The following is a 25,298-nucleotide window of genomic DNA, read 5'->3' on the forward strand; positions in this document are numbered from 1 at the left end:
ATAGTGTAAAATAAAACATAATAGAAAAGAATTGGACTAACAATAATAGTTTGAGTAGCGGAAATATCTTTTTGCCTTGGCCCTTCTAGCTCCCTAAATCCTTGTTTTAATAGCAGGTTTATACTTGATGGGGGTATGGTAACTTTTCGGTAGAAATAATGTGTGTGTGTGTGTGTGTGTGTGTGTGTGTGTGTGTATTTGCATGTTTGTTCCTTATCCATTATTCTAAATCATTCCCAAAAGACTTTTCTTTAGTTTCACCATTTTTGTATAGGTTTATAATATAGCAGGGATCACCAAAGTGTTTAGTGTGATAGTAGTCACCCAAGGAGCTCGTTAAATATGCCACTTCCTGGGCCGGGAGGGCATCTAATTCAGTAGATCTGAGGTGAGGCCAGGAATACATACTTTTCTCAACAAGAATCTCAGAGTATTCTGACACCTGTGATCTTCAGTCCCCATTTGGCACAGGGTTGACGGGGGCATTTTAATGTGGGGAATGTCACCATTACAAGGTATAATACTTTGTATAAAAATTTGAGATGTTTGTTTTAAGGAGAATGAAGTGAACCAATATATCGCTGATGGTTCAGTTTAGTCATTGATCTTTTTACTAATAATTTAGATTTTTAAATGAGTAGACCCTCAGAAGGATTCTCCAAAATTCTCACTAACATTTATGAACAAATAAAGAGTGACAAAATTCAAAGGAACAGCAAAATGTTGACTTAACTTTTAGCCAAATGTCACACTTGTCAAGCAATTTTTACTAACTTTCTATTTGGTGAGCTTTATGTATAGGTATTAAATTTGGGGTGATGGGATATATATTTAGAGGCCATTCTTTGTTACTCCTATAGGATTCCTGACCAGGTATTTCTGAGAATGTGCATATGATTGGATGTATCAAAAGAGCTGTTTTTATGATAATATTTTGGATGATTTTTTTGTTTTTCTAAACCAGGAATAGGTAAAAACAGAGCCAAGAAGCACTTTCAGCACTTTTATACCTACTTTAAGGCAAGCAGCATTGCTGTTGTTCCAGTGCCCTAAGATAGATTCTAGAATGAATGAAAACTTCATATCTCTCTCTCTGTGAGGGGTGGCCAGGAGTAGCTGGAGGCAATGCCTAATGTTTAAGAGCTCTAATCCTCATAAGCTAAGATCTTCAAGTAGAATTAGAGACTCGAAGACTCCTAGTATCAGTTCACTGGGAATTATGTAGTTTTACATATATTCCATCTGTAAAGAGTGCCAGAGATCAAGGCAAGGAGAAAAAAATAAAACTTTCCCACTTTAGTCTCACAGACTCCCATGATCTGCTAGATTCTGCCAATTTGCCTTTGAAATGTGAACATCAATGCTGCACATACCTTTAGTCCTGAAGAGGGGATTTGCCTAACCATGCAGACAGAAAAAGCAGGGGCAATTCATGCTGGACTGAGATGAGAAGATGCAGAATGGATAGGGAAATAGTTGAGAAAAGGAAAAAATAGTAAAAAAGCAAAAATACAATAGCACAAATAAAATCCACATTGCTTTTATGACAGAGAAAAATTGAAACCATGGAAACTCAATTCAGTGTTGTGAAGGGTGGCCTTAGGAATCGCTCCAAAATGTAGACAAATAGGACAGAGAAGTCAATATCATGAAAGAGAAGGTGATGGACATACAGACAACCAAAAACGGAATTCTTGATGAAAGTAGCAGGATGGGGGTGGGGCAGCAGGTAATTAAAGAAAAAATACCAGTCACTATTCTAAGCTTACTTTCTAAATTTTAGTTTCTTTAATAGGCACTTTCCATATGTTAATTCATAATGAAAGGCATATATTTTTAAACTTTTTAAACACTTTCCTAAATTAAAAAATAAAAAAAGAATTCACTGATTACCAGAAAAATCTGTAAAGAGACTTACCTAGCACATTCTACAAAATATTTTGAATTACAAGAATAGATGGATAAAATTAGGCTAGCCACAGATATGGTCTCAAGAACACTAAATAGCAGAAGAAAATGGAGTGGCACATATTTTTAGAAGAAAGGGTAATCAAATATCCAAGTTGATATTAATGTGTGAAAATTCTCAGATATACAAGGGCTCAGAAAATATATCATTCTTTAAAAATATTATTGAAGATATATGTACTAAATAACTGAGTGATAAATTACAGCAGTGGTTTTCAAATTATGGTTTCTGGACCAGCGGTAAGCATCACCTGGGAACTTATTAGAAGCACAGATTTTTCAGGGAGAACCCCAAGACTTACTAAATCAGAAATTTTGAAGTGTAGGGCCCAGCAGTCTGTTTTAACAAGCCCTCCAGGTGATTCTGATGCACACTAAAGTATGAGAACCATTGAATTAAATTATGATTCCAAGAGTTAGGAGGACATTGCATAAATGTTAAGCTTTTAAAATGTTAACCATATATGTAGGCCTAAATATTTATTGGAAATCGAGTTTCAAAATTAAATGCCTGTGTCAAAACTTAATCCTGAAAAAGAAGCCACAAATATTAACAAAATTTTAAAAGGAAAAACTTATATCTAAATTCCAGATTATTTTAACAAAGGACAATTTGTGAGAAATAACAAAAGTAGGTGGGTGGAAATTCAGGTGTGCAAATTTCTTATCCTAAATCGGAGATGTTTTTTGCTTCACTCTTGACGTAGATAATTTTAAAAACTTGAAACAGCCTTTTGAAAAACTTAAGGATAATTATTATTTGAAGTAGTGAAATTTAAAAAGGACATATACTATAAAATGCCTAGGAATAAATCTAACTAAGAGGTAAAAGACCTGTACTCGGAAAACTGTAAGACACTGATGAAAGACATTGAAGACAACACAAAAAATGGAAGGATATACCATGCTCATGGGTTGGAAGAATTAATATTGTTAAGATGGCCATGCTACCCAAGGTAATCTACAGATTCAATGCAATCTATATCAAAATACCAAGTACATTTTTCAAAGAACTAGAATAAATAATTTGGTGGAAACACAAAAGATTCCAAACAGCCAAATCAATCTTGGGAAGGAAGAACAAAGCTGAAGGTATCATGCTGCCTGGTTTCAAAATCAAAGCTATAGTCATCAAAACAATATGGTACTGGCACAGAAACAGACACATAGACCAATGGAACATAATAGAGAGCCCAGAAATGAACCCACACTTAGATGGTCAATTAATCTACAACAAAGGAGGCAAAAATATACAATGTGGAAAAGATACCCCCTTCAATAAATGGTGTTGGGAAAACTGGACAGCCACATGCAAAAGAAGCAAACTGGACTACTTTCTCATACAAAAATAAACTCAAAATGGATTAAAAACTTAAATGTAAGGCCTGAAACCATAAAACTCCTAGAAGACAACATAGGCAGTACTTTTGACATTGGTCTTAGAAATATTTTTTTGGATATGTCTCCTCAGGCAAGGGCAAAAAAAGGGAAAACAAACAGATGGGACAACATCAAACTAAAAAGTTTTTGCACAGCAGAGGGAACTATCAACAAAACAAAAAGGCCGCCTAATGAATGGGAGAAGATATTTGCAAATGATATATCTGATGAGTTTCATATGCAAATATATACAAAGAATTCATACAACTCAACATCAAGAAAACAAACAACCTGATTTAAAAATGAGCAGAGGAGCTGAATAGACATTTCTCCATAGAAGACATACAGGTGACCAATAGATACATGAAAAGATGCTCAACATCACTAATCATCAGGGAAATGCAAATCAAAACCATAGTGAGATATCACCTCACACCTGTCAGAATGGCTATTATAAAAAAGACAACAAATTGAAAATATTGGCAAGGATGTGATGAAAAGAGAACCCTCATGTACTTTTGGTGGGAGTGTAAATTGGTGTAGCCATTATGGAAAACAGAATGGAGATTCCTGAAAAATTAAAAATAGAACTACCATATGATTCAGCAATTCCTCTCCTGGGTGTTTACCTGAAAAAAACAGAAACACTAATTCAAAAAGATATATGCTTCCCAGTGTTCATAGCAGCATAATTTACAATTACCAAGATTGAAAGCAACCTAATTGCTCATCGATAGATGAATGGATAAAGAAGATGTGGTATGTATATAGGGAGTATTACTCAGCCATAAAAAATGAAATGATGCCATTTTCCACAGCATGGTTGGACCTAGAGGGTATTATGCTAAGTGAAATAAGTCAGACAGAGAAAGACAAATACTGTTTTCACTTATATGTAGAATCTAAAAAAAAACAAAACAAATGAACAAACAGAAACAGATTCATAGATACAGAGAACAAACAGATGGTTACCAGAGGGGAGAGGATGGGGGAAGAGAGAAATAGGTGAAGGAGATTAACAAGTACAAACTTTCATTTATAAAATAAGTGAGTCATGGGTATGAAATGTACAATGTGGGGAATATAGTCAATAATGTAATATCTTTGTGTGATGACAGATGGCAACTAGACTTATCATGGTGATCATTTTCTAATGTATAGAAATATCGAATCACTTTTTTTTGTGTATCAGGAGTGAACATAATGTTGTAGATCAATTATACTTCAAAAACAAAGAAGCAAACTCACTGAAAAAGAGGTCAGATTTTACCAGAGGTGAGGGGTGAGGAGATGGGGAATTAGATGAAGGTGGTCAAAAGGTACAAACTCCCAGTTATAAGATAAATAAGCCCTACGAATGTAATATACAATGTGATTAATAAAGTTATACTGCTGTATGTTATATATGAAAGCTGTTAAGTAAGTAAATCTTGAGTTCTCATTACAAAGAAAAAGATTTTTTTTGTGTGTGTGTGTCTGTATGAGATGATGGATGTTCACTAAACACTGTAGTAATCATTTCATGGTGTAAGTCAAATCATTATGCTGTACACAGACTTACACAGTGCTGTATGTCAATTATATCTCAATAAAACTGGAAGGAAAGAGGACACATATACTTATTTATAATTCTTTTAATGTTTATTATCTTTAATGTTTTAGGATCTGTAATTATTAGCCTCTTTCATTCCTATTATTAGTAATTTGAGCGTTATCTTTTATTTCCTTGATAATTCTACTTAGAAGTTATTAATGTTGTTGATCTTTTCAGAGAACCACCTTTTGGCTTTATTGATTTGTTCTAGCTTTTGTTCATTTTCTCTTTTCATTTCTTACCTCTATTATTTCCTTCCTTTTGCTTATCTTGGATTTAATTTGTTCCTCTTTTTCTAGATTCTTAGAATAGAAAGTGGATGTACAGATAATTGGCTTTATACTTTTTTTCTCTTTTAATATAAATATATAAAACTATAAATTTCCCTCTAAGTGTTGCTTTAGACACAGCCCACAAATGATTTACTTACTTATTATGTTTATGGTCTGCTACTACTCAGTAAAATGTAAACTTCCCAAGAGCAGAGATATTTTACTGTATTACTTACTGATATATATTCTGTTGCTGGAACAGTGGCTGGCACATAGTAGGTGCTCAATAAACACTGTTGAATGAATGAATATTAAAAATTGGGACCTGACATAAGGAATGGTGGTCTTGCAATATAATTAGAAAATAATATTTTTGAAAGTCATGTTACGCAGTGTAGTGCTCAAAAGCACAGATTTTTAAATTAATATATTTTGACACCTTGGGAAACATTTATCTCCTGCGTTTTCTCATCTGTATAATAGGAATAAGAATAATGTTTACTTCAGAGGGTTTTTGTGATGGTTAAACTAAATGATATGTACAAAATAAATGGTTACATTTATAAGGTGCTTCCTCTTTGCCAATACTACAAAAATAGTACCAGAATATTTCTGTAATGGAAGTTATTATGAAACTCAGCACACTAGAAAGTTGATTTTTTAAAAAGCACTAAATAAAAATTTTGGATCAGTTTCAGTTATGAATCTAAATGTACATTAATTACTAAGAAGTTAAATTCAATACTATATTAAAATATCCATCTTGACCAAAGAATAATACGCCAGGAATGCAAGGGTGGCTTAATATTATGAATATTATTTATATAATATCATCAGATTGTTACTTAATGTTGTTCTAGAAGTTATGTGTAACATACGTTACATGAAAAAAAGGGATATAAATTTTTAGAAAATATAGTTATCTGGAGGTGCACTGCTCATATACCTAGGAAATGCAAAATGAAATATTAAATCTTAGAATTAATAAGAGTATAGGACAGTGTAATGACAATGGTGTCACTAAGATATTATATAGCAGCTACCTTTTATTAAAGGGCCCCTTAGTGCCAGGAACTGAGCTAAGCAGCCTTTACAAAGAATCATTTCATAAATGAGGAAAATTGTGCCAGAGACTCAGGTTCATTTTTATTTGAGGCCAAGTCTGACTGATTCCCAAGCCTATGCTCTTGGGGCAGTAAGGCCTGCACCACACAGCAAACATACAAACATGAGTTGCTCTCTTATACACTAACATTCACACTAGCAAAAAAAAAAAAAAAACTTAAAATATTCATCCTTAACAAAGAATATATGGGGGCTGAAAGGAAGAAACAACATAACTGCAGAGCATGGAGAAGCAGATTTGAATAAATGACAAAACATAGTACACCCTTGTAGTAAAATAGGGGTCCCCAAACCCTGGGCCATAGACCAGTACCAGTCTGTGGCCTGTTGGGAACCAGGCCTCACAGCAGGAGGTGAACAGCAGGTGAGCAAGTGAAGCTTCATCTATATTTACAGCCGCTCCCCATCACTTGCATTACCCGCTGAGCTCCACCTCCTGTCAGATCAGTGGCGGCATTAGATTCTCATAGGTGCGCAAACCCTACTGTGAACTGCACATGTGCGGGATCTAGGTTGCGTGCTCCTTATGGGAATCTAATGCCTGATGATCTGAGGTGGAGCTGAGGCAGTGATGTTAGTGCTGGGGAGCGGCTGCAGATACAGATTATCATTAGCAGAGAGGTTTGACTGCACAGAGACCGTAATAAATCAACTGCTTGCAGACTCATATCAAAACCCTATCAGCGAGTGGCAAGTGACAATTAAGCTGCATCTGGTGGCAGGCTTTATAGCGGCAAGTGAGTTGATGTACTTCAATTGAACAGCTGCATCTGGTGGCAGGCTTTAAGTCAGAATCCGACACTTATTTTAGTCCTCACGTGGCCCACGCATTATTTTATTTACCACTTCCATCCATGCCTCTTTCCTGCACTGTGCACTTGTCTCAGTCACAGTTTTGGTAAGCCCACAAACTAACCTGAGCCAAAATAAGTAAAAAACTAACGTCGCTGGAGAGCTTCTTTGAAAAGGGGGAAAGACCCAATGATGAGACAACAGAAGACTCTAAGACTGCGCACAAAAAGAAAGCTGCATTTAAAAGAAAATACCAAGAGTCCTGCTTAAATTATGGGTTCGTTGAAACAGGTGATTCGCATTCTCCAAGCTCGCTTTGCATAATATGTGGCGACCGGCTATCCAATGAAGCCATGAAACATTCAAAACTGCTTCACTACATGGAGACCAAGCACCCTGCATTAAAAAACAAGGCTTTGGAGTTTTTCAAAGGGAAAAAATGTGAACACGAAGAACAGAAGCAATTACTGAAGGCCACCACTTTGTCAAATGTGTCTGCGCTGAGAGCATCATTCTTAGTGGCTAACTGCATTGCTAAAGCTAAGAAGCCCTTTACCATTGGTGAAGAGTGGATCCTGCCTGCTGCTAAGGACATTTGTTGTGAACTTTTAGGAGAGGCTGCAGTTCAAAAGGTGACATGTGCTCCTCTTTCAGCTAGCACCGTAACTAGATGAATTGATGAAATAGCAGAGGATATTGAGGCACAGTTGTTAAAGAGGATTGAGTCACCATGGTACACAATCCAGGTTGATGAGTCTACCGATGTTGACAACAAAGCAACAATGCGTGTTTTTGTTCAATATATTTTTCAGGAAGATGCGCATGAGGATATGTTATGTGCACTTTTGTTGCCAACCAACACCACAGCTGCAGAACTATTCAAGTCTTTGAATGATTACATATCAGGAAAACTGAATTGGTCATTTTGTGTCGGTATATGCACGGGGACAGAGCGGCTGCCATGACTGGACGGCTTTCTGGTTTCACTGCTTGGGTCGAAGAGGTCACTTCTGAATGTGAGTCTACGCACTGTGGCATCCATAGAGAAATGCTGGCTAGCTGAAAAATGTCACCTGAACTTAACAACGTTTTGCAGGATGTGATTAAAATTATCAACCACATTAAAGCACGTGCCCTTAATTCACGTCTGTTGGCGCAGCTCTGTGAGGAGATGGACGCAGAGCACACACGTTTTCTCTTACACACAGAAGTGAGATGTCTTTCTAAACGTAGATCACTGGCCAGAGTTTTTGAGCTATGAGAGCCGCTCCAGAGATTTCTTTTAGAAAAACAGTCACCACTGGCAGCACATTTCAGTGACACACAATGGGTCACAAAACTTGCTTACTTGTGTGACATATTCAACCTGCTCAACGAACTCAATCTGTCACTTCAGGGGAGAACGACAACTGTGTTCAAGTAGACAGATAAAGTGGCTGCATTCAAAGTCAAACTGGAATTATGGGGGCGATGAGTGAACACTGGGGTTTTTGACATATTTCAAACATTAGCAGAGATTTTGAAAGAGACTGAGCCAGGGCCTTCTTTCTCCCAGCTGGTGCATGATCACCTATCTCAGCTTTCAGAAGACTTTGAGCATTACTTCCCAACCACAAAAGACCCCCAAACTGGGAAGGAATGGATCCGCGACCCATTTGTGAATAAGCCAGGTGAATTGACTTTGTCCGTGCTAGAAGAGGATCAACTGCTTGAGATCACAAATGACGGTGGCCTTAAAAGTATGTTTGAGACAACTTCAAATCCCCATATGTTCTGGATTAAAGTCATGGAGGAATATCCAGAGATTGCCACAAAAGCACTGAAAAGCCTGCTTCCATTTCCAGCATCCTATCTTTGTGAAGCAGGGTTTTCTGCAGTGACAGCAACCAAAACGAGATTACGGAGTAGACTGGACATAAGCAACACACTTCGGGTGTCACTGTCTCCCATCACCCCCACATGGGACCATCTAGTTGCAGGAAAACAAGCTCAGGGCTCCCAGTGATTCTGCATGAGAATGGTGAGTTATGGTGAGTTGTATAATTATTTCATTATATATTACAATGTAATAATAATAGATATAAAGTGCACAATAAATATAATGCGCTTGAATCATCCCCAAACCATCTCCCACCCCCATCCATGGAAAAATTGTCTTCCACGAAACTGGTCCCTGGTGCCAAAAAGGCTGGGGACCACTGTCACAAAAGACTCATTACTGTAAATATGGCATTTATTTCAAATTAAGTTGTATGTTTAATGCAATTATAGAATTACAATAAGCTTTTTTCTAAGACATACAAAACTATTTTAAAGTTCAGAAGCAAGAGAAAATAGGAAAAAAAAGTTACTAAGTAATATTTTCAACCAGAAGAAAGGTGAAAAAGGACATACACAATTGATGATACAAGACAATTGCAAAATTATGATAATTTTAAAATGTTTGCTGGCATAACAATCAATGAAAAACCAAGGAACCAAACAGAAAACCCTGAAACTCTGTATTCCAAAGAACATAACATATTATAAAAGGAGACTCTCAAGTCAATTGGGAAAAGATCTTTTATTAAACTTATAATGAATGGGTAAATTAGCTCCTTGTTAAAAATAATCTAAGTATCTCCTTTCTTCATACTATACATCAAAATAAGTTTTATATTAAAATCTAAAAGAAGAACTGTACTAGATTAAACTATTGAAAAAAGAAAAACGATAGGTGGATAGTTACCCTATTTGGGTAAATGGAAAAGAAAAGCTTTCTAAAGATGAAAGAAATGAAAAAATATCACAGTGAAGATATTGAATGTATTTGCATGTAATTTTAAACATCTATATATTTTTTAAAAGCATGAACAAAACTAAAATATGAATGTAAAAAGTGTTTGTAAGATAATAACGCAGTTCCTTCAGAACCAAGGTGCATGCCTTCTCATTAAGTGAATACCATATAATATAATAGTTCTATCCTCAACAAAAGGCTTAACAGCCAACATGCTATCACCAGTGAGTTGGCTTTCTAATGACATCCCTCAGTTTATAGCATAATATCCAGGTGTAAGTCAAAAAAGCAGCTCTTTTCTGGTCTGTCTTAAACTAAAGGTGGAGTTTTAAAGTTCTTTGAGCAAAAAAGGAAAATAAATAATAACACAAGGAAAAGAAAACTTTTAAAACTCAGTTTACAGAGACGTGCAAAGTAAAGCAGCAGTGAGCTATTTTTAAGTATCAAATTGGTAAAATATTTTAAAGGTAATATTTAATTCAAAAAATGGTGGTGAAGTAGAGATGTTGACACTCACTTGGTAGAATTGTAACTTGATATACATTTTCAAAACAAAACCTATGCCCTGTATGCCTATTTGATATCATTTAGGAATGCCCCTTAACTTAGTACTTGTGTTGGATTCTCTATTTCTGTTTCCTCCATGTTCCTCGTTCTTAGTGTAATTGCTTAGCATATTTTTCTGGAACTTAGCTTGAGAACTTCCTGAGATAGTCTAAGCATACTCATAAATTTTCAGCTCATGCATATTTAAAAATATCTTTATTCTATTTTCATACTTAATAATTTGATTGAGCATAAATTTCCACATTAAAGTCATTTTTAACTAAACATTTTAAGCCATTATACTGATTTATTCTATCAGTTGAGAAATCTGATTGCAATTAATATCTGCTCTTTTAAGATTATATATATTATATTATATATATATATATATTTCCCCCCTTTCATATCTCTTTACCCCTTGTGATCTGATTTTTGCAGTGAGGATTTTCCTTTCAATTTATTCTTTAGCTCTCAGGTCTTTTCTATCTGAAAATTTATACCTTTAGATCTAAGAAATTTTCTGGTGTTATTTTGTTATAATTTGTCTTCATTTTTCTCCAGTCTTTTTTAGTCATTCTTCTTGCTAATTTTCAAAAATCTTTTTTTTCCTACTTGAATCTTACTGTTCTCTCTTTTGGGAGATTTATTATTCTATCTTTTGGGATATAATTTTATATCATTTTTAATCCCCTAACCTATTATTTTATTGGTAGTTGTATTTTAATTTTCTTAAAATTCTTTCTTGTTTTCCAATTGTTTCTTTTTCTTTTTTTTTTAAATTAATTTATTAATTAATTTATTTATTTTTGGCTTGTTGGGTCTTCGTTTCTGTGCGAGGGCTTTCTCTAGTTGCGGCAAGTGGGGGCCACTCTTCATCGCGGTGTGCAGGCCTCTCACTATCGCTGCCTCTCTTGTTGCAGAGCACAGGCTCCAGACGCGCAGGCTCAGCAATTGTGGCTCACGGGCCTAGTTGCTCCGCGGCATGTGGGATCTTCCCAGACCAGGGCTCAAACCCGTGTCCCCTGCATTGGCAGGCAGATTCTCAACCACTGTGCCACCAGGGAAGCCCCCAATAGTTTCTTTTTTATTGCATGCTGATCTTTTGAATGCAATGCCTTATCTTACTCGTTCTAAGGATATTAACTGTTTGTTTTTTTTCTTTCAGTTTTCCTTCAATTATTATATGCTTACTATTTCCTCCTCATTATTCATTCTTTTATTTATTTTGATGATTTGTTTTGGTTTCTCTAGTTCATGTAGGAGACTTTCTGAAATGTCTGGGGATCCAGGGCTCTTTTTCTTGATTTAGTTTTGAGTGTGAGACACTAAAAAGCTGACTGGAAGCTTTGAGTTTGTGAGTGAAGTTGAGCAGTTATAGAGTTTAAATGTAGAATGATTGAACAGTAAGCTGTCCTTTTTATTGGGGCTCATAAATATGGGGTCTTTTCTCTAGGAACAAATAGTTTCTTAGGAAAAGAATCCTCAAGTCTCCTATCATGGAAGTACATGTCCTCTGATATAAAAGGAAAGGAGGGTGAATGGTGGTCTCAGTGTTCAATATGCAGACTTTGATTTCATTTCCCTACTTTTCATTATCATCTCAATCACAGCCTTCCACTAGTTTTGATATCTGGTGTATCTCTAGTACACTTTCTCCATAAAAATAAATCTCTGGTCTTTAGCGGACTACTAGAAACCTGACTGCAAAGAGTGGGAGAGGGGACCTGGGGTCCTGCTGATTCTACATATCAATCTTCACATGATGTTCCCATTTTTAGTCCCTTGTGGGCCCTTCATTCCACCGCATTGCTGCGTTCCACAGTCCTGAGCCTTTCTGGGAGTTCCACACCATGCATGTTCATAGGTTTCTACTACGTCAGTTACCACTTCTCAATTCACTTTCCAAGTTCCAAAATTTTTCATCTATAGAAGATACCTTCCTTACTCTCTTTGTCTCCATGAATCTGTGCTTTTTTTCTTTTAATATTTACTTTCTGTCATTAAGGTGGGGTTTTCAGGAAGGAGTGTATAGGTGTGGTGAATCTGCAATGTTTCATCAAAATATGTTACATTTTTAGAAAATTAAAAAACAATTCTTTGAAAAATTTCAATGTAAGAACCTTGATACTTAGAGATTCAGCATGTCACATTATATTTTAAATATAAATTCTTGCCATTCATAAGCTCAAGTTCAATGTCTACCAAGAACTATGGAAAAATTTCTGTGAAATACCATTGTCTTATTAAGAGTGTAATGCATATGTATGTGTATGTCTGTTGTTTTGTCTGTGCGTGTGTACACATACACACATAATTAAAACTGATATGGAACTAGTAAATCTCCTTGTGCGAGGAAAATATTCTCTGTACAGAATTCAGGATTTTAGATTTCTCTAGCTTTTTGCGTCATTGCCAAATGACAGGAAACTATTTTTTTTTTCTTAAATGATGCATTCTTTCCAATTATGCACATCAAATTAGCCTGATTTGGTTGTCCTCATTTTCCTCTACACAGTTTTAGAGGAGAGCAACGGCAGGAAGTCGGCTTGGGGGTTAGTAATACCACCAGGTAATTCAGCGTAATTGGAGTCCTGATCTGTGACTTTCTAAATCTGGGCATTGAGTTAAGAACATTGAGGAACATTTAACTAGTGCAGCTTAGTCATGTGTTGTTATATCATCAACAACAATTGTGTATCTCTTTCCCTATCCACTCACCTTCTGGAGTTTTTGGTTGTCCTGCCCTGAATTGTAATGTGGTAAAGGGGCAGTCAAGTAGTAAATGTTAACTTTTAAAAATTGGAACCTCAAAGGACACTGCTCTGTAATAGACTGGAACACTACTTTTGGCTTTGAAGTCCCTGAGTAGGCAGACTTTCATTGACATTACACGTCATTCAAGTCAGAGGGGAATACATCTCTGAAGATGAAAAATATTAAGCCACAATCAAAGAGAAATTAATTTTCTTTTTGATCTTTGCATTTCCTGGAACAGGCTGAGTCATGAGATGAATGACAGTAAACACTTACATGGCACATTAGTCAGAGTTAGTTACATAAATTGAACTGAACAATAGCAAACTAAATACATAGATCAGCACCACCAAAAGAAAACATGTGGAAGAAAGTGCCTTACAGAGGAAACCTAGAAGGTAAGCTGTCAGCCAGGAATGTTCAGTTAAATTATGAAGAAAAGATTGGTGGATTAAGAGACAATTGAGCATGATCTTGATCAGACTGCATCCAAATGCTAAACTGGCCCATTACTTGAAATCAGTTATTCAAATATATTTATAATGCCTGTTTTATTAAACATGTATTAATTGTATATTTATTCAATAAGTATTCGGTCTTGCTATTTTCAGTTGCTCAGGAATATAGGACTGCACAAGGTAGATAAGCTTTTTTGCTATCACAAAGGTTAACATTCTAATAGAGGAGAGAGGGAATAAATAAATAGGTAAAGAGATACCTAATGCAATATAGTGATAAGTTCTGTAAAGAAAAGGTCAGAGAAGGGGCAAGGGAAGTATATAATCACAGTTTTAGAAAGTATGGTGGTCAGAAAAGGCTTGAGTTAAATGTGGGCACAAGCCATGTGTTCACCTGCAGAGGCAAGCACAGCACACAGGCCCTGCGATGGCGGAGTGCTTGGGAACAGCAGTGAGGGTATGCGATGTGAAGCAGGGTGAGCAAGGAAGAGAGTGTTTGACAATACGATGAGAGGGGGAACCAGAGGTCATGTGGGCCCTCTATGGATTTTGGATTTTATTCTAATTTTTAGGGTAGGCATATGACCTGATTTCCATTTTTAAATCAAATGTCACAGTAGCTATTCTGTGGCAGACAGAATGGAGGCAGGGAGATCATTTTGACGGCTAATGCAGGAATCCAGGCCAAAGATGACGGTGATTTAGACTAGTGAGGTAGCAATGGAAGCGATGGAGGGTGGGAATGTTGCGTTCAGGGTATATTTTATAAGTAAGTCAGGCTGAGGGATTGGGTTTTGGAAATGAGAGGAAGGGAAATTATAGACGATTCCAAGTAGTTTGGGTCAAGGATCTGAATGAATAATGGTGCCACTTAAAGTGATGGAGAACCCTGAAGAAGAGCAGCTTTATGGCAGGGGAGTGGGGAAGATCAGTAGTTCATTTCGGGTGTGTTGGATTTACAACGTCTATTAAAAATGCAAGTGAAGATGTATAGTCACTGATTGGATATTTGATTATGAAGCTCAGGGTAAAGGAAGAGTTTAAGACATAAATAGAGCATTCGGACTGTAAACAGTGTATGGTATTTAAAAATCATGGGACCTGATGAGACACACTAGAAATGCATACAGATCAGATAAAGAAAAGAAGAGATCCAAAGACTGTTTCAACATTCTGTGATCAGGAAGAGTAGGAGGATCCAGCAAAGGAAATGAGAGGAGGAAGATTAGAAGCCATAGTATGGCAAGTACCATGCAATAGCTGTGCACGTGTGTGTGAATCAAGAAGAGGGGAAGTAACGCGTCAGGGAGAGGGACAAAGCAAAGGTTTCCTGGAAGAAGTAAAGATTGAGATTAATCTTCAAGGTTTTAGGCTTATAAATAATTAGCAAACTACTGTCCACCCCTCCTAGAGTCTAATTCTTGTCCCTTTTAGAGGTGTGTACATTCTTATAGGAAATACATGATATATACTCAGATAACTCAAGTAACATTTCAGAATTTCTAGAGCACTTTCACATACTCACAGTAACCCTGTGTGGTAAATGCTTATAAGTATTGTTACCCAGAATTAATAAGGTTAACAAATTTGTCCAAAGGCACAATTGAGAGTAGACCTCTTGCCTTCTGAATCCTACTTCCCTATTCTTTTCACTCCACCACCTATTGCAAGAGAAAATGTGGTGAATGCCAAAAGATCAACTCAAAGAAAGCTCTGTAGGAGCTCCATGGAGAGAGAGCTCACTTCTCGCTGGAAGGATCAGAGAAGGTTTGTGGGAGAGGTATCATTTTTAACCAGAATTTATAAAATGGATAGAATTCCAGGATAAAAGTTGCCTTACAATGGCATCCCGGGGCCCTGCATGATTTTGTCCCAGTCAAGTCAACCTCATCTGTTGTCATTCCTTACAGCTACCCTGGGCCATGATCAACCATGCTGAGCTACTCACACATCTACATCATGCCAAGCTCTCTCTTGCTGATACACCTACAAACATACCGCTCCCTTAGACCTAGAGGCATTCCTACTGTAAGAGCCACTCTTTCATGTATTCTTCAAGACAAAGTCCACTGTTTTCCTTATACGTCCCCAAACACTTTAGAAGCCCCTCCCCCTGAGCCCATGCATACCGTGCATCTCTCTGTCACAGTTCTATGGTATTCTACTTCTAATTTCTTGTCTGTCTTCCTTAGACTGTGAACTTCAGGAGAGAAGGACTTGCCTAGCATGTAATTGATGCTAGTCCCACATACTGGATACAGTGGTCACTAACACTGATCACTCCTTGTCCCCATGGGGCTTCTAGCATAGCAATCCTTAGTAAATGCTCATTGGACATTTAGTTATTATTATTATGATCATTGTTAATGAGTATATGTACTTTGTTCATATAGTTCCAAATTACTTGCACTTAGATGTATGTATCTGAGCTAATGTTTATTTTACTTATTTTAAAGTAAAGTTTATTTTACTTCATTTTATTCTTTAAAGTATAAGCTTCTAAAATAAAGATTGCCTTAACTTTATGGTGTATAAAGTCTCCTGTGAGCAAAATGGGCATCCAGTAATAATTCACAGGCTATGATGACAATAATTTAGTCTGTGCTTCCTTCAAAATAGACATTTTCTCCAACTTTACTCCTAAAATTCAACAGGAAAATTGAAAAGATTGGTTGTGAAGTTGTTATATGTATGTTTCATTAGACATCGTCTTATCCTTAGAATCTTATTACTAAATAATTTTGTTCCTGACCTGTACGGACTCCAAGAAATTGGGGGGCTACAGGATTTCAAATAATGCAAATGACATATATCAGACAAGTAAGACACCTGCATTTTAATATATGTGGATTCATACAAGAAAGAGGACGAGATTGAGAGAGCTGGATAAATGTTTCACCAAAAAAGAGCAATAAACACAGAAATCCTCCAGGAAAACTGGTATGGTAATTTAATCACATATTGACAATATATATTCCTAGACAAATGCAAAAGACCTTCCAATTTATAAATAGCTTACCACCTTCCTTAGTCCTCTCCAACACTTTTTAAAGCCCTGCCGGGTAAACACTCAAAAGTAAAGATTTACACTTTAAAGCTTTAACTGCCATTTTGCAGTCACTATGGAGGTAATTTCACTGTATTAAAAAATGATATCTTGTGAGAGGGAATAGTTTATAGATGAATATCAATGTTGCCCCATTAGTATGTTAGTATAGTTTTTAAACTTCTGTGTTGATTTTCTGCATTCCTTTTTTTGCAGAGATTTCAGGGATCAGAAAATACTGAGTTTTAGCCTTAGCCCTGTTGGGCCCATGGCAAACCATGTTTTGAAAGGCTTGATTATGTTAGAAAATTACATTTCTTAAATTCACCTCTTTGCTGGAAACTACTAGCTAGTTTGTCTTGAAACTGACTTTAATTCTGAAATTGTACATTATGAATTTAAAATATAGTCACCTACGAGTTATTTTTTGAAATAACTATTTTATATTTAATGAACGGGAATATCAAGTATTTCTGTTTTTTTAATTTTGTGGTACCACAAAAATTAAGGGGTAAAATGCCCTTATTTTGTCAGGTAACTTTAGGGTTAAAGTCTTGCACATTGATTTTAGCTCAAATATAATTTAAAAACTAATTGTCACTCCTTCAAAACTGATGAGAAAAAGTGCACTTTGTTTATTTCACTACAACCGAAATAAAGACCAGTGATAGACCACATGCAATTTATCTGATCTCAGAGACACCTTATAATCAGAAAGTTCAAGGTGTTTGTTGTTAAATATTCTAGAGAAATTATCCCTGTAAGTCTGGTCAGAATGATAGCTTGTAAGTAAAGTATCTTTTCCACAGTCAAAAAAAGCTTGAAATGAGTAAAGATCACTACGTCATTAATCTACTTAAAGATTAACCTTTTAAACAGCCAAGATTTGTAACATACTTGTTCTTATTCAAAGTTCAATTGTGTTCAGCACCAAGGAAAGTTTTATGATTGAGTATATGTAATTATAGTGTATGAAGATTTAAAAATAACTCAAGGGATTGGACAAAGTTTTCCAGTAGTTAATCATTAATGAAGATCTTAAATCTGTGCTTTAAATACAGACAAAACTACTTATAATGATCTCATTAGTGCCTTATTAAGGTTATCTATTTTAGTATTTGTCAGGAGAATTCAGATGGAAATGAACTCCTTAACATATTTAGAAAGGATTGTTGATCATTTACTCAGATAAAAGACATACTATAGCTGATTAATTGTTGTGTAAATAAAGATTCAAACTAGAAGCAACAGAATATGCTTCTAGCTAAATGTAGCCCTCTCAAAAAGAATAAGCTTCTATGCCTGTGCTCTCTGCCATCTTTTAATTTGTTTTTATTAATTTAGTCAGGAAATAATTTTAGAATGTAGTGGAAGTTGGAGAAAAAGTAGAGAAGAAATAAACATGACTGTGAGTTGGGGTTTTTCTAGGACGTGGCGGAGTGTCAAATTGAGTTGAGACCTTTCACAGATGTTCAAAACTTGGGTTTTTAAAAGAGAAAAATGTGCTTGTTTGCCTTTGACAAAATCTGTTGCCCTAAATTCAAATTGCAGGAAACAAATCATCTTTCAAAAAGAGGCTCACAGTTATCTCAGGGTACTGGTTTGCTCTTAAAACGAACACTGTGATATAAGGGCCAATGAAGCTACAGTTACTGATATAAAAACACTTCAGAGAGAAGAATACAATGAATGTTAAATCCTAAGAGAACATGCTTGAGATCAATTATTATTATTCAAAGTGTGGAAGTCCTTTGATTTGAACACCGTGATTCAGTCGTTCACCAAGTGGGAGAACGGGGAAAACAGACAATTATTTTGGAATGTGGTGAAGTAGAAGGCAGTGGTGAGTGGGCAATAAATTGAAAAATGGTCTGTATATTTATGCTTTAGTAATTTGTTCTCTACATTCTTTTAATTGGCATTAATAAAATTGATGCTTTCGCAGGGCTTTCAAAATATAGTATCATCAGAGTGTGGAAAATATGCAGATTTCTTGAAAAATATTGAATTTAAAAAGACAGCCTCTTTGACTTGTATTACAATTTTACCTTCAATGCACATTACCTCTTCCAAAATGATAATAGGAGGCTATGATAAGATTACCATATCTGATTGATCTCTAAAGCCTAAAAAACCTACTTACTTAATGTTTTTCTCAGCTGGTCTTTTTCTTCTAACCCCCAAGACTATCGCTGACTGGGAATATTGAAATAAACTCCCACCTGATTTTACTTCCATGATTTCTCTCCCATCTTCTGTCTATTCTTTCTTTACACTACAGACAACTTTCTTTAATCTTCAAACTCCTTACGCCCACAAACTCATCCCTAAGCACGTTTCTAGCCTTAGGTTTTTCTGCCTGCCCACCTCCCTAGACTCAGCTGTGCTCCAGTCACAGGGAACCACTCTCTGGTCTTCAAATGCTCCCTGGTCCCCATGCTTCTTGCTTATCTCTTGCTTTTCCCCTGTCTGGGGAAATCCCAGTTTTTCTTCAGTGTGCAAACAAATCTTCTCTGGGAACTCTCTAGCTAAATTAGATGTTCCCTTCAATGGCTTCCACATACTCTCCGTGTGCTTCTGTCAAAGAAGTCAATCATTTGTGTGGTTATTATTTGTTTACATCTCTCTCTTAGTAGTCTGAAAGATCTTTTAGCACAGAAATGCTATATTGGTCAATTTTTTTTTAAATCTTCTATTAGCAAAGTCGCTGGTATGTAGTAGTAGTAGTAGATACTCAATACAGCTTAGGGAATCAACACAAGAGACAGATATTAAATAAAGAACAGAAATCTTCCTGACTAAAATTACTCAATACACATAAAACAGTTGTGGGAGAACATATATAACTAATTCCTTTAAAATGTTCAGCATAGGCAGGGCTATACTCTAGAAGAACTTAACTAAACAAAGTTTTTGTTTCTCTCACTTTTACTTCCTCTTTTAGCCGACAAATTCCCAGTGTCCATATTGCCTTTTGGTGTTTGAGCCCAACTTTTGTCTCCCAAGCCCCACCTTGAGGTAGTGATTGCCTGTATTCCAAATATTTTCTGGCCCCAAACTCACAGCAGAATTTACCTGTTCTATGTTTTATCCCCTCACAGACATCATAGCTGTCCATGTGAGTGAGCTTTGGCGTAAATGGCTTAGCTAATTAACTTCCACAGATAATGTATGTATATTTTAATTAGATTCTTCTGGAGATCTGTGATGTAACCCAAAGGAGTAGCTCATATACGAGGAGTGTCAGCACTTGGTTCAGAAATGCAAGGAGGCAGGTTTGGGGAGAGAGAAGGATCGAGGTTTAGAGTCTGTAGACATTCTTCTGCAGTAGCATTCTGTCTTTCAACACCACAATAGCATAGATCCTTGGGGAAAGTGAAACTCATTCTCCCACTCTTTATGAATTCAGACTCCTAGTGGAAGATTATTAGGTGCTTAGTGATTCTGCTGCTTCTTGCTAACTTTTCCACCCTCTTTCCTTCCTTTAAGAAATATATATGCTAGGGAATCTGCTGGAATGAAGTGAAGGAAACATGTACAGCCCCAGGCCTTCAAGGTAATGGGAATAACCTTGAAGTAAGGGAATAACTCTTGAACATTTAGAAGATAATTGCAATTGTGCTAAGTGAATGAAGAAAACTATCAATTAGATGAGCATCTCTCTCCAGTGTCTCAAAATAATATCCACAGAGTTAGTGTTAAATACTATTTTTTGTGTAGTTCACACAGTACAATTTTTGTGGATTAAGTGTCTGGTAAAGGCAGTTTATGTCCAAATACAAGGTGCCTAGGATTATAAGGCAATCTCTATTTTGAGTGAGATGATTGAGAAAAAAAACTTTCAGCCAATTTGAATAAATAAATTATACAGATGTGAAGAAAAATTTCAAATACTTAATAATAATATTTAATATCATAATTTCCTTATACATACATAAAAGTACATTGTATATAAAATAATATGTTAATTTGGAAGTAATCTTTCTCATGTTCATTTCATGAACAATCTTATTCAAACTCTCACACACACCATCAATAAGTGATTTCTCATCAATGAAGCTACTTTTTAGTTACCCAATACAGTTTTCCTAAAGACATTTTTACTTATATCTAATATATTTGCCATAAAACAGTTTCGAAATCATATGTAATTTTGTCAGTGAAAATTTTATATCACGCTACAAATGCCAGTTCACCTAAATTTTGGTCTTTTTTCCCCTTTATCATGTACGGATACATTCATGATCTTGACAACTTTTAAATTTTAAATTGATTTTTATTCTGATATCCAGCCTTTTCAGTTGTGAGGTCATTCCCCACCATGCAAGAATAATGATTAAATAATTTAAAAAATATTTGCCTGCTTATAATTCTATCAGATAAATACTGACATATCCAAAATATCATATTAAGTTGTTTCCTTTTCAAAATAAGTTTATTGGGAGAGTACAGCATAATTGAAAGACTAGCAGGGCTTGAATATAGGTAACTCTCTTCTCAGTGGGATAATTTGAGGAGTTAACAGTTCATCTTCAGTTTGAGTGCTTATGTACGGTTGAATAGTTTAGCTCAGTTTAAGTGAATTATTTAACAGTGGGTTGAATTATGCCCCCCCCCGCCCCCAAATTCATGTTCACTATGAAGCCCTAGTTCCCCGTGTGTTTGGAGACAGGACATGTTAAGAAGTAATAAACTTAAATAAAGTCACAAGGGTGGTGCCCTTCTAAGAAGAGGAAGAGACACCAGAGTGCTCTCTCTCCTCCATGTGAGGACATAGCAAGAAGGCTGCTGACTGAAAGCCAAGAGGGGAGCCCTCCCCTCCTAAGGAATTGAATCAGTTGGCACCTTGATCTTGAACTTCCCAGTCTCCAGAACTCTGAGAAATAAATTTCTACTGTTTAAGCCACTCAGTCTATGGTATTTTGGTATGGCAGCCCAACCTACCTGATTAATACAATGAGTAAGTACACATTTAAAGCAGGCAAGCATTAATGGTAAAAAGCAAGTTGTCATAGAACAGCATCTGGGGGAAAAGACAGAAAATGCTCCTCCTTTTTATGGCTAACTATGGTACCCTTGGATGGCAGAAATTACATCCATGCATTGGTCCCAGTTGAGGCTGGGAAAGGGAAGAGACTTAAGCAGTGAGTGACAAGGCTACCAGTAATATAACAAATAGTCCTCATACCAAATCATTCCAAATTGTAATAATCTCAAAGCCAATGGATTTGACACCTCCAAATTATTATCAAAACAGACATTATTGTTGAAATTTTTTATCTGGATAATAGAAAAATATGTAAAAAAGAAGGTAAAAATCAGTAATTCTATCCTCTATTCACTATTGATATATGTGTGTGCATGCATACATTATATATATGTATGTGTATACACACAAGCAATTTATATTTTATCATCATAGAAAAACACTATATATTCAATTTTATTTGCATTTTTTCACTTAAAATTATATCATCATAAGTACTTTGCCATGCGATTAAAAATTATCATGATTATCATTTTTAATAGTTGCATAATATTCCTAGATTGCCTAGAATATAAGAAAAAATGACAAACACACTGAAAAGTTATTATTAGCTCAAAGATCTAGCCTTTGGAGCAAGTGGGGAGCCAGCCAGAGGTGTTGACAAGTATATTCTTCTTGAGGGACTAATGGTGACAATTCCCAAAGAAGAGACAGCTGCTGAGTCAGATTTCTCTTTGGTGTGATCCTTGTCTGGAGCACAAACATTGAGCTCCCCCAATAGCTAGTAGGGACCTTGTGCTTAGCTAACAAAGCTGACAGAAAAGCCAAAGAATGTGCCTCCATATGACACTCAGACCTCCCAGGCTCTTCTCTCACTTTATCCTCTGAAGAATCCTAGTGAACACTTCAAGATAACAGCACCAAGATGCAGACAGGGGAAGTGGTTGTCCATGTATGCTAAATGATGAGATCAGAATTAAAGGACTCTGATGTGATGTTAAGTACAATATTCTTTCATTGACAATAAAGCTTCTCCTCAGTGGCTTAGCAGAAAGCACACTGCTGAAAAAAAGGAATCTAGCACCTGATCTTTCGGACTGGCTATGGAGTTTTGTGAGGTTGTTTTCTAACTCTGCACTTCTTCAAAGCCAACAGACATGAAATCAGGTCTTAATCCTACTTATCCTCACCAAAATTAAAGAATGATCTGGAATATAATCCTTTGCAGCCTACAACTTCAGGCTGCCTTGAAGGCTTGTCCCAGCTCAGAGAGGAAAAAAAAAAAAAAAAAAGTGTTCCCAACTCCATCTCTCTTTTTTAAATCAGCATTCGAGCTAAGATGCTGAGCTCTTCAGGAACTTTCTGCTGTGGGTCAGTTAAATTACTCTGACCTAAATAAAACTCTTGTTTCTCACTAGTCTGCTAAAGGGAGGGGCAGAACTAGATGATACAGCATTCATCTGAAATATTCACATAAAAGATGAAGAAAACTGCAAATCCACCAGAGATGCCTTGACAAGGTATAATGAAGTATTGAACTGAATTGCATGGGAAGGCCAAAGATCCAGGACCCTGAATTTCAGGCCACAGCAATGTTATTTAATCAGGTACTGGGTCACACTCCTAGAGTCTGTCTGGATGCTTCCCGTGCACTCTGTCCGTGGTGCAGAGATTTCTTCTCCTAGCAGCTGAGCATTCTGAGCACAGAGGCACTATTTTTCATTCCCTGGCTAGTATTCTCCCTTGACATCCTAAGCCAAGTGGAAGTTGCTGCCTAGGAACATTTATTAATACCCTTCTGAACTCGGACAAATCACACAGATTTTATAGCACAGTATTTCTCTGGAATTCATATTCTATTAAAATTATTATGAGCTAATTCTTAGGAAACTTAGAATAAGTTCTTTATTTCTGGATATCTCCATCTTTTTTAGCTTAAAAAATCTGGTAATTGGTAATAACTTTATTCAATACTGCTATTTGTCTAGATTCATATGACTTAAAAGTAATTTTTACTTTTACTCGAAGTACAATATATTACTTTTCTCAATAAAAATGTTGTAGAATACATCTGATATGGAATGCTTAATTTATAAAATTCTGAGTGGAGGAATCAAACTTATACTATAATAAAGAAATGGGGTTTTCTTAGAAAACTGATCATCTAAGTGGAGAATACTAAAATGTTCTGACTTATGAATAGATAGGTTACATGTTTGAAATTGAGCTAGTCAGTAGGAGACCTGAAATGATTAAATAAATATTGTGTTTAAAAGTTGAGTGGAGGGCTTCCCTGGTGGTGCAGTGGTTGAGAATCTGCCTGCTAATGCAGGGGACACGGGTTCGAGCCCTGGTCTGGGAAGATCCCACATGCCGCGGAGCAACTAGGCCCGTGGGCCACAACTGCTGAGCCTGCGCATCTGGAGCCTGTGCTCCGCAACAGGGAAGGCCACGATGGCGAGAGGCCCGCGCACTGAGATGAAGAGTGGCCCCCGCTTGCCACAACTAGAGAAAGCCCTCGCACAGAAACGAAGACCCAACACAACCAAAAAAGAAAAAAAAATTAATTAATTAATTTAAAAAAAAAAGAATAGCTCTTTAAAAAAAAAAGAAGTTTAGTGGAAAGATTAAAATACCAGATTTATCTCAAATCAGGTTTTATATTAAAAATACATTACATCATAGAAAATAGACAGTGAGGTTGTTTATACGTCACAGTAACACAAATTCTGCTCTGATTAAATTCCCAGAGATGGGGCTGATAATGACAAATGTTATTCTTAAAAATATTTTTGTGGGATATATTATATTTGGATGTTAAAGAGACTGATTCAATTCTTTATCCTTTAAACATATTGTTAGAGAGCCTACCATGTGCTAGGTACTGTTCTAGACTCTTAGCAAACAACAATGAGCAGGACGGGAGGTGAGGAATAAACAATAAGTAAGGATAATCTCAGATACTTCTAACTGTTATGAATATAGAAAAACTAGGTGATATAATTTTGATAGAGGAAGAAAGGGGTGGAGCTTTAAATTGGGGCTCAGAGTAGGTGCCTCTGAGAAATAACATTTGAGCTGAGACTTGTGTGAATAAAAGGTGCCAATCATGCAATCATGTGGATACTTATAGCACCAGGCAGAGGGAAGAGGGCATTCAAAGGACCTACTACCACAAGTTTAGGAATTTAAGAAACAGTAAATACTAGTGAGGCAGAAGTATGGTGAACCACAGCAAGAGTAATAGGGGGTAATTTATAGTTAGGATTCCCAGCATCCAATAAGGCAGTGTCCAAGGATAAGAGGGATAGTGAATAAAAACTGATTTGCCATTGTCATCTAATGGGGGGAAACTGAAGTGGTTTTCTAAGAAAAGACAACACACAATATAACTGAAAACCATAATGTTTTATCTTTCGCTAACTAAATCTTTGACACATGATGGAGAGTAACGTTTCTCTAAAAACAAAAACATTTTTAGGTCCGGAAGTCTCATCATTGTTTGTATGCAAGCTTTGCGTCAATCAAGAAATCTCTGATATGTTGATAAAGACAGAGCCCAAGGTTGTAATCAACAAAACCAGGTTCAAGTCCTGG

At 36.1% G+C, this 25,298-nt stretch overlaps 1 protein-coding gene across 3 annotated transcripts in view; it reads left to right on the plus strand.

The window, feature by feature from the left end:
- The window catches only part of DPYD (dihydropyrimidine dehydrogenase), an 807,615-nt gene that overhangs the window by 609,968 nt on the left and 172,349 nt on the right, over positions 1–25,298 (plus strand). The window contains exon 19 of one of the 3 annotated variants that reach the window (XM_082476699.1): positions 20,204–23,973. The exons of the other annotated variants lie outside the window; for them this stretch is intronic. Within the exon in view, the coding sequence (XP_082332825.1) occupies positions 20,204–20,235 (32 nt within the window). The 3' untranslated portion in view covers positions 20,236–23,973. Of the gene's footprint in view, positions 1–20,203; positions 23,974–25,298 lie in introns of those variants that run through there. 3 annotated transcript variants of the gene reach the window in all.

This window comes from Balaenoptera physalus (assembly GCF_965194825.1).
Source record: "Balaenoptera physalus genome assembly, chromosome: 1".
Classification (NCBI taxonomy): Eukaryota; Metazoa; Chordata; class Mammalia; order Artiodactyla; family Balaenopteridae; genus Balaenoptera; species Balaenoptera physalus.